Source organism: Euprymna scolopes, chromosome 31 (genome assembly GCF_053919585.1).
Source record: "Euprymna scolopes isolate OS-2025 chromosome 31, ASM5391958v1, whole genome shotgun sequence".
Classification (NCBI taxonomy): domain Eukaryota; kingdom Metazoa; phylum Mollusca; class Cephalopoda; order Sepiida; family Sepiolidae; genus Euprymna; species Euprymna scolopes.
In genome coordinates this window covers 68,008,601-68,019,057 of record NC_136512.1, presented here as the reverse complement: position 1 = coordinate 68,019,057, position 10,457 = coordinate 68,008,601, and the positions used below count along the sequence as shown (strand labels likewise).

Sequence of the window (10,457 nt, the reverse complement as noted above, 5' to 3'; positions counted from 1 at the left end):
TGAAACGAGTTTCCATTCCTAGTTTTTATCAAACATACCACCATATTGAAAGTTAGCTGATACTCTAGAATATGTAGTAATTTAAAAGATGTTTTTTTTTTTGTTTTCATACGTTTGCTGTACATTGAAGAGTTCCTACCTTAACCTAGCAGATTCTATTTATAATTACACGGATATCACATCTGTCCCCTCCTTTGTATTCAGATTGTTTAACTCTTCTTCTGAACTGCTGCTTATATACCATCAGGGTTTTCTTATGTGATATTTTGTTCGTCTTAGGACTATAGAGATATCTGCACTTTCCTTCTCCTCCTCGTGTTCTCTCTCAAGTTCTATATCTTTCTGACCCTCCCCCTTCCCAAGGTCATTGTTGAAAGGGAAGCCATCATCCCTTGATTGTTAGCGAGTTCCGTCTTCAGGGATTCTTTTTCATTTGTGATGTATGTCATGAAATAAGTTTGTCACCTCGCATTATGATTGCAGAGTCACATCTGCGTTCTTTTACTCTGCACAGTGCTCAGTGGTAAACTGGCATTAACTTGTGTTTACTTTGTTTAAGTAGTAAGACATCTATGGGTTCTATGTTTGTTCTGGTGCTATCAAATCAGGCTGTCTGAAGATATTGGCTTCCTGAGATGAAATGCACCTAACATTAATGCCTTTTGTTTTTCTAGTTCCGTTTGCAAAACTTAATTATGTTCTGCAGAATCGAAAACAAAAACAACAACCTACATTTTTCACCCTTTTCCTTCTTCCCATTTCCCCTTTCTCTTTCTACCTCTCCCACTTCCCGACTGGTTTCCTAACTTAAAATATATCAAACATTAATACTGTAAACCTTTTTCCCTCTACCATTGCAAAACTCATTCATGTTCTGCAGGACAGGGAACAATAACGATAAAATCCACTATGAAACAACCAAACCAAACACTACAAACCAGCGAAAGAGCTTGAAAAATAAAAACCTTCTACAAAATAACTGAATGGAACATGAATACTGTTTCCAAAATAACTGGATTCAGCATTAAATATCCTGAAAAGGGTTGATATGCCATAAAACAAAACAACAAAACAAAACCAAACTCTACAAATAAATATTTGAAGATATAAAGAACTTGAAACCTAAAACTATTTTCAAAATAACTGGATTCAGCATTAAATAACCCGAAAATGGATGATGTGTTGTAAAACAAAATGACCAAACCAATCTGTTTGTTTACTTTTATTTATTTATTTGTCTTTTTGCCATGCTATTCTCCCAGCTTGGTTTTCAGGTCTCTTTTGTAATTTTGCTACCGTGATGTTTGTCTCTTTTCAGGTCTCTTTTGTAATCTTGGTTTTCAGGTCTCTTTTGTAATCTTGCTACCGTGATGTTTGTCTCTTTTCAGGTCTCTTTTGTAATCTTGGTTTTCAGGTCTCTTTTGTAATCTTGCTACCGTGATGTTTGTCTCTTTTCAGGTCTCTTTTGTAATCTTGGTTTTCAGGTCTCTTTTGTAATCTTGCTACCGTGATGTTTGTCTCTTTTCAGGTCTCTTTTGTAATCTTGGTTTTCAGGTCTCTTTTGTAATCTTGCTACCGTGATGTTTGTCTCTTTTCAGGTCTCTTTTGTAATCTTGGTTTTCAGGTCTCTTTTGTAATCTTGCTACCATGAGTAGCTTAGCTGGAGTTTCTCTCCTAATAGCATGTGGAATATTTCGGTAATTCAACCATACACTGTCAATCATAGCACCCAACCTCCATTTATCCACTCTACATTTGTGCACTAAACTGACGGTTATCACTAGGGCTGTGACAACAGCATATTCTTTTTATTCTTTTGACTCTTGAGTACATATCCAACACACACAGTTAATTGACCGAGAACCATATCAGTCTATATAAAAAACATATAAGATATTAACAGATATATAGTCAAGAGTCAAAACAATGAAAAGAATATTCTGTTGTCACAGCCCTAGTTATCTATGGAAAGCCTGACGAGTGAGTCCTTTTGCCTGTTGCACTTTCTCTGATCTTTCAAAACAAGGCTAATGAGTTGTTTCAATGTGATATGGAGAGAGGAAAGGCGAAGTCTCTTAGTTATGTACTAAAAAAACAAGGCCAGGATTTTAGTAGTTTTTTTATGGAAATCACTCCAGACAAGGCATGAGGCCACTTGATGTAAGACGCTAAGAAGAAGAAAGGAAAAACACTTCAAGATCAAAAACTAGTGAACTATAAATGTTTATGTATAGATTCCAGCCCAGAAAACAGCAATTCTTCCTCTTTTGTCAGGAAGATCGCTCATGAAACAAAAATAAGGGAAGCAAGAGTTACAAGACTCCCAAAAGTAAACTAAAAGTTCACTTTCTACTTAATCTATATCCAGCAATGATGCAAAAAGATATCTTGGTTGCATCTCTCCCAGTCACGCTTGGGTCAAAGTTGTTAAAAAATGAGCGCCTCTGTCTCTCTTCTGCCACAGGTAGAGCTAGACCATCTCTCACTGGCCCCCTCCTCCCCAAACCTGAACCCGCAGGACTACTTCGTTTGGTCATACATCAAGAACATCACCAACATGACCTCCCACTACACCAAAGCCAGCCTGATCGCCGCAATCGGCTGAGTATTTGCCGAGCTCCCACTGGCACTTGTGGAAAAGGCATGCTCCCAGTTCCGGACTTGTATCAAGTAATTGTAATTGAGGCTGACGGCAGCTACATTGAATAGATGTCAGTTCTACTCCATAATCAAGTTACCTAAATTGATTTTTTTGATAAAAGATTTAAAATAAAGCTGTAGTGTTGTTTTCTTTAGGGCAACAACTTTATCATTCCACCCTGTATATATATACATATATATATACATATATATATATAGTCTTTGAAGTTTTTAACATTTGAAACCATACAAAAATTTACTTTTTATCATTCGTTAAAAAACATCTAGTCAGTAAGTCATTTAATCACCTGCAATCACTGCATCAACTCTCTCGAATTTACTATAATACCAATTTTTTTATTTTTTAAGGGATCATCAGTTGTTTACCATGAAACACTGTTTCGGGGATTTAAAAACAAAACAGTATATTACATCATGGCTCCCCAGCAGTGTTGATCAAACACCACCACCCTTAATCTTAGGAAGAAGACATGTTACAAAAATTTGATCCAATTTCCTATTCTTAATTGCAATTACTAACCTTTTCATAGTATAAAAATGAATATATATATGTGTGAGTGTGCTAGGACTTTTCATACTAAATGCTACGCAGTTATGCGCAATGTAGGAAATAAGCATAAATAGTTCTGAGCGTAATGGTTAAATGAAACCAATTATCCAATAATAAACCATAAAAAAAAACGAATAATTAATTAATATTTGTTTTTTAAAGAATATGCAAATCAGTTTAACTTTATTTAGTCGCTTGCATATCCATGAACGAGTATATTAAGAAATTTATTTTAATAATTTTTAAGTAGAAAATGTAGACTTTTAATATCAATGAAAGTGTAATGAAAAACTCAACTTATATATGTGTTTTTTTTTTTTTAAATTTTCTTCCTTTGAAGATTGTAACGCTGGGTATGGGACAGCCAAACCAGCTGCCAACATTGCTCTGCTTTTTATTGAAACCAACCGAGAGCTCTTTTTAGTATCCTTGTTGTTCCCTTAAGTGGAATTGTCTGGATCTCTTTTGCACTTGGTTCACCAGGAATATTAGTTAGGTAGGACTTCAGGTTCTTCTTCATAAGCCTTGTGGCACCTATAATAACTGGTATGATTGATATCTCTCTAAGATTCCAGTTTCTTTTCATATCATACATGAGACCTTGATATTTGGTCTGTTTCTTCCTTTCAGCTCTGTTCAGACCTCCATCATTAGGGACACTCACGTCAACCAAGGTTGCAACTCTCTCTGACTTATTCCATATAACTATGTCAAGTTTGACAGCAGTATGTGTGTATTAAAATAAAATATGTATAAAATATGTTTATGTCAAATTACAATGCAATATTATGAAAATAAACAAATATTTATTTAAAATTAATATTTTGGCGATAGACGCCATCCTCAGAATTTTATACATTTTTTCTTTTTCCTTTTTTTTTTTTCATTCCGTGATGTTAAATCAAAGAAAAAAAACAGTTACTAAAGAATCCACGTGTTGTCTGCGATTGCGTTGTAATTTGCCTTATGAACATATTTTATCCAAATATCCATAGCCTTGAGCTCCTGGAGGAGTATAGGCCATCTACAACTTTGTAGATGCTTTTGTAGCGAGGAGTTCTTTTGTCAGGGTGAGTGTGCTGGCCCCACGGCCAACCTTCCCAGAAGGTACAAACAGCACCTAGCCTTCCCAAATTGTCACCCATCTGGTACTGACCAGGCTCAATGTTGCTTAACTTCGGTGATCTTGCAAGAACCAGTGTGTCAACATGATTGTGTCGTATATATTTGATACATATTTTATTTTAAAATTCAAACAACGCTTCTATCATGGAAAGCACAACTCTGACTTTCATATTACGTTTGCCAAACGCATTCTTGAAGTATTTCAAAATAACACTGCAGACAACACACGGAAATTTTACTAACCGTTTTTTTTTTTATTTAACATCATGTCGATGTAAAAAAAAAAAAGAAAAAGAAAAAATTTATAAAATTCTGTGGTGCATCTACAAACAAAATGAAAGGCTTACTTGTGTTGCTCCATGTGAAAGAAGAGAGACAAAATGGCCGACTTGTTTATGCACTTGGAGTGCATGATGGCACAGACATTACATGATGGGAAATGCAGATTTTGGGGTTTTTTTTTAAGTAGGACATAAAAGGAGGTGAGCAGATCATTAAGGCAGATTGGAGAAAGGACAGCAGTGTGCCTTTCCGTCGGGTGAGCACTCTTAACCAGCCTATTCTTCTGTAGAGCACAAGCTATTCCGACACAATACTTTGATGACCATGCTGACTGAAGGTTAAGTGGTCAAATGTTAAGGGGACCTAGTTAAATGGCTAGACAAGTTAAAGATGGTGGCGACGCTTCAGAAGATTGAAGATCTGGTTAACTTGCTACCATTATACACAATATACCAGCAAATGCAGGAAGAAGACAAAGGAAACCTTGCCCTGGTAGAACAGCGTCTGAAATTAGCATTCGCAGAGGGGCCCTTTGAGGCACTTGGCAAGCTTTCAAAGTTGAGATGGACTGGTAAGTCAGTCGACGTCTTTATCTCAGAGATTAGGAGACTGGCAGGATTGGCTGGTTATGTGGGGAGGAGCCTGAAAATGACTGAGATTGTACCTGGTGAACAGTTTCCCGAAAGAAGTTTCTGCAGAGAATAAAAGGGATAGGTAACATGGAGGGGGATAATCTCTTGGTCCACATTAGAGTTCTGGTTAAGAAGGTCAAAGGTCCCATTGCTGCTGCGGCTACAAGCAGAAGTGCATGTATAAGACCCCCCCCCTCATTTGGATGACAAAGGCAGGTGGCAAGGAGACAGAACGGTAGATTTGCCATAAAGTGCTTCCCCACCTAATTAAAGACTGTAAGGAACCAAGTCAAGGGATCACCTGCTACCATTATGGTTGGGTAGGACACATCAGCAGAAATTACATCACCTCTCAAGACCAGGGAAACGAGTAAAAAGGAACTGTTGCACAAGTAGTTACTCCTTCTGTACGGAAATGGCACCAGATGAATCATTGGCGCAATTAGCGGTAGTTGTCAATGGGAAAAGAACCCTTGTTGACACGGGCTGCACCACGATCCTGTTAACAAGGAATGTCGCTAAATCATGGAGCAGAGCCAGCATTATCAGGACCGTGGACAGCAGGGAGGTGAGATGTCTGGGAGAGACAACAGCTGAAATGATGGTGCAAGGTGTGTCCATTGTGCTGCAAGCTCTCGTGTTGAATTGTCTGATCGGTGGTGTTGACATGGTGCTGAGTATGAAAGCAATCAACCAGCTGAGGTGGTGCTACAGTGAAGGATGGCCAAGTGACTTTTGGATGCCTTGGTGCGATAGGGATGGCAGGAGTAGAACGTGGAGAGAAAATCAAAGCACAAAAAACCAGAGGCTTGCTACATCGAGAATGAGGATTTCCTGGCGAAGTCTGATGGTGAGAGGTGAACAGTGGAGTGGCGATGAATCTCTGGGCCACCAAAACTATGAAATAAAGTGGATTGCTATGAGAGCACATTGCAAGGAGAGACAAGAAAAGAATTTGAGAAAGAAGTGGAGAGGTGGATAGAAGAGGGAATCTTGAAGCCTTGATCAGAAGAAGGAAGATGAGTACTGCCACTCGTGGCAGTTGTTTAGCCTACCAAGAACAAGGTTAGACCTGTAGTGGATTTCAGAGTGCTAAACAAACATATAGCCTGCCATACTTGAGAGGGAATCGATGTATGCGAAGAGATCATGAGAAAGTGAAGGAGGATGGAGTGGGCGACTAAGATTGTAGACCTGAAGTCGGCTTATTTGCAGATTCACGTGGACGAGAAGCTTTGGCAGTGCCAACTGGTCAAGTACAAGGGATTATTGTCTGACAAGGTTTTGGGTTATGTTCAGCTCTGAAAATCATGACTGCTATCCTGAAAACGGTATTGAAGAAAGATTGTGAAGAGGATGGAGCAGAGAAGCTTTGGGATTGAAACTGTGGCAAGATGAAAAAGGAAATCTTGTCTTCAAAGGAGGAAATGAAATACGTGAAGTTGGGACTGAATTTACAAAGCGAGAACTTTTCTCAGACGGCAGGAAGTTGGTGGGACACTATCCTGTTGCTGGTTGGCTTAGGATGGCGTGCAGTTTTATAAAACGGCAGACAGGTACTGATTGCTGGGAGGGCTGTGTGATGAAGGACGCCATAAATATAAGAGAAGTCATCACGAGAGTGAAGAAGAAGGACCCAGTGAAGGGAGAATGGTATGTCAGCAATAGAGAAGAGGGAGTAATATGGTGTGATACAAGTAGCCTGGCATTGGGTGTCATATTGGAGATAGGAGGTGTGACTGTGGAAGATACAACATGACTAAGGAAGAAAAATGACTACTCCCATATAAATGTTGATGAACTGGATAACACTATGAAAGAGATCAATTTGATGCTGAAGTGGAGACTGAAAGTAATTGAGATCAAGACTGATTCAGCAATAGTAGCATCGTGGATCAGGTCGGCAGTGATTGGTGATAGAATTACGATGAAAGGTACTGCTGAAATGTTGATCAAGCAAAGACTTGAAGCTCTTACGGATCTGATTAAGGAGTTCCAATTGAAGGTATCTGTCATGTTGGTCCCATCAGAAAAAAATATGGCGGATATAATGACGCGAGTAAAGAAGGCCTGGTTGCGGGAGGGAAATAGTGTGTCTTCTGTATGCTGTGCAGTAGAGGAGGTTAAAGAATTGCATAATATGCACCACTTTGGTTGGGAGCAGACATTGTTCCTGGCAAGGGAAGTTAACCTAGAAATTACCAACGAAGAAGTCAAGAAGGTAGTGTAATATTAATCAAAGAAGCATTCACCTTGGAAACGTCCTTATGTCTGCCTGTCCTGCCGGCTGAGAAGAAAGAAAAATCGAAAAAATCCAAGATGACGTCCATGATCTTTTAAAGCTCTCGATCTTGCAGTTCTCACATGGTCACATGACACACCTGCTAAAGAGGCATGCCCAGACACGATAAAAGCAGGTCATTGGGAGGAGTTGGAGGGGGGGGGCGTTCAGACCTGTGTACAGTGAATAGTGCTCTGCATTTTGTCAGACCTTTTGATACAACCCGTGTAGCGAAATTAGCTTTGTATCTCATTAGACCTTTTCTTTTTGTTTTGCTACAGGTAGTAGATAATTGCACGGAATGCCAGTCGATTGACCCTGCACCATCCAAACATGAGGCAGGCGAACCACATGTGGCAGAGGACTGGAAACGGTTCGCCATTGATGTCACGCACTATCGCCACAAACTGTATCTATTGATGATTGACTGTGAACTGGGAAGATTTGCTATCTGGAGAGAGATTAAGTTGGAAACTGCATGGGAGATTGGAAAAGTTGAGGAAGTATTTTTGGAGAGAGGACCAGTTGCAGAGTTGTTGATGGACAACAATCCTGCTTTTCAGTTGGAAGTTTTCAAGGAGGTGTGTTACAAGTGGGGTGTTCAGCAATTTTTTAGGGCAGCATATCGACTAAGTGGCAACGGAACAGTGGAAAAGCATCATCGTACCATCAAGGCTGCTGTAGAAAGAAGCTATATCTCATCCATGGAGGCAGTATTCTTGTACAACATGTCACCTAAACCAGACAAGATCAAACAACTGCACCTCATAAGGGCCATCTTTACTTGTGAATGGTGGCATCCTTACAACAAAACTGCAGGAGTTGAGGGTGAGGAAGCTACCATCGAAGTGGGTGAGGAGGTGTGAGTGAAGCCTCCTAATACAAAGTGTACTACTCGCTGGGGTAGGGGAGTAGTAATGGAGATGCAGTCAAAGAATAATAAAATTGTAGATGGCTTTCCTGACATATCTTAGACCTATGTCGTGTTTCCCTGCCAGTGGACAATAATCGTTGTGAGGAGGAGGAGGTAGAGATCTGTCAAGAAGCGAATGGTGTGCCACTACTCAACGTGGACTTACGCTGTATTTCCTTACAGTCGGATGAGGATGACGTAACTGAGAATGTCATCCCCCAAGAAGAAGCTGTGAGAGGAGAAGGCTTGCTTGGATGAAGGACTATGAGGTGTTTTATTGATCCCGGAAATTAGGGGGGGGGGGTATCTGAAAAAATGAAGGGCTTACCTGTGTTGCTCCATGTGAAAGAAGAGAGACAAAATGGCCAACTAAGTAGGACATAAAAGGAGGTGAGCAGGTCAACAAGACAGATTGGAGAAAGGAGAGACGTGTACCTTTGCATCGGGTGAACACTTTTAACCAGCCTACTCTTCTGTAGAGCACATTCTGAGGATGACATTTATCGTAAACAAATAAATATCTGTTTATTTTCATAATATTGCATTGTAAGTTGACTTATAAATGTATTTGATACATATTTTATTTTAAAATCCAAACAACACTTCTATCATGGAAAACACAACCCTTACTATATATATATGTGTGTGTGTGTGTGTGTGTGTGTGTGATTGCAAAAGCATGAAACACTTGTGTCTGTAGATATAAAAATAATTAATTATTAATATTTATAATTATAAGCCCCTCTAAGTGTCTTCAAGTTTGAGCTCTGTTTGAGAAATAAAAAACAGAAAAACGTAATATCAACTAGCATTATTCACGTTTTCCTGTCGTTTGAACTTTATCTGACTGTTTTCTGTTGTGTCCGCATTTGGCATTCATTAATAATTATTAATGATAAGAGGGAATGGTAGTTTGCTTGAAGCATTGCTGGTAAATAAATGTAGAAGATTATAAGACTATGGCAATGCAGGTAACTGGATGTTAAACTGATGTTACGTATGGATAAAAATGGGCAAACGAAAGAGGGCCTTGTAGAGCTTGTTTTTTATATATTCATATATCCATTTATTTTTCAGATCAATCACAAATACAAAACAGTCTGGAAAATAAATAGATGTTATTTTAGTACTGGCCTGGTTCAACATCGCTTAACATTGGTGATCTAATAGAAACCGGTGTGTCAAACGTGATTATGCCATATTTTACTATTTTAATCTAATATATAAAAGGCTGTCTGTCTCCATATTTTCAAACGCTATCTCCCCCGAAACTAAAACTCGCAGAGTGGTGCTAGGGGCCTCAAATGAGGTGATTTTTTACGGACTGTTCTTTTATGGGTCTTTAGCAGGTTAAAATAGTTAAAAAAAAAAAAAAAATGGGTCAAAATTGAAAATATTGTTATACATTTTGTACATTCATCTTGGTTTATTTCTAATTTTTAATCAATTCTTATGCGTGTCACGTGGGTACGGTGGTAACGTCACAAGCTTTGAATGCTACAGTTTGGGTTTCGATTCTATTTATTTTTTTTTTTACTTTTGAAATCACGGTTCTCTAATAATATATATAAAATCTGGACAAATTAAAATATCATATTTAAGCGTATTTTATGCCCGGCAAAGCTGGGCGCTCCCCCCCCCCCCACACACTCTGCTAGTACTATGTTAAAACAACAAAGAAATCCCACCAGCTACTTCTATTCTCGTAAAACTATGATTAATTTAAATAGAATTGTCTAAAAAGAGAACAGCTTATTCCAACACAAAACTCTTTTTCTTTTTAACTAATTTCAACATTCTATTTTTATTTATGTATTTATTAAGAATGGGACGATTCCAATATTTTTTTGTGATTCCGATACAATTACTGATTCCGTATTAAATTCCCCGATTCCAATACGATTACTGATTCTGTATGAATCTCTAAATATTTAACTATAAAGTTATGATAGTTTTTCTGATTATTGTAAAAACACATGTTAATCGAGCAGGTGTTTCCTCAAACGTAAGGAT

The 10,457-nt window shown here is 38.4% G+C and overlaps 1 protein-coding gene across 1 annotated transcript; it reads left to right on the top strand.

The window, feature by feature from the left end:
• Nucleotides 1–7,063: 7,063 nt before the first annotated feature.
• Nucleotides 7,064–8,702, top strand: LOC145255553 (uncharacterized). The gene is made up of 3 exons (XM_080114009.1): nt 7,064–7,471; nt 7,813–8,383; nt 8,530–8,702. The coding sequence occupies exons 1-3, from the start codon at nt 7,064–7,066 to the stop codon at nt 8,700–8,702; spliced, it is 1,152 nt and encodes a 383-aa protein (XP_079970135.1).
• The last annotated feature ends 1,755 nt before the right edge of the window (nt 8,703–10,457 follow it).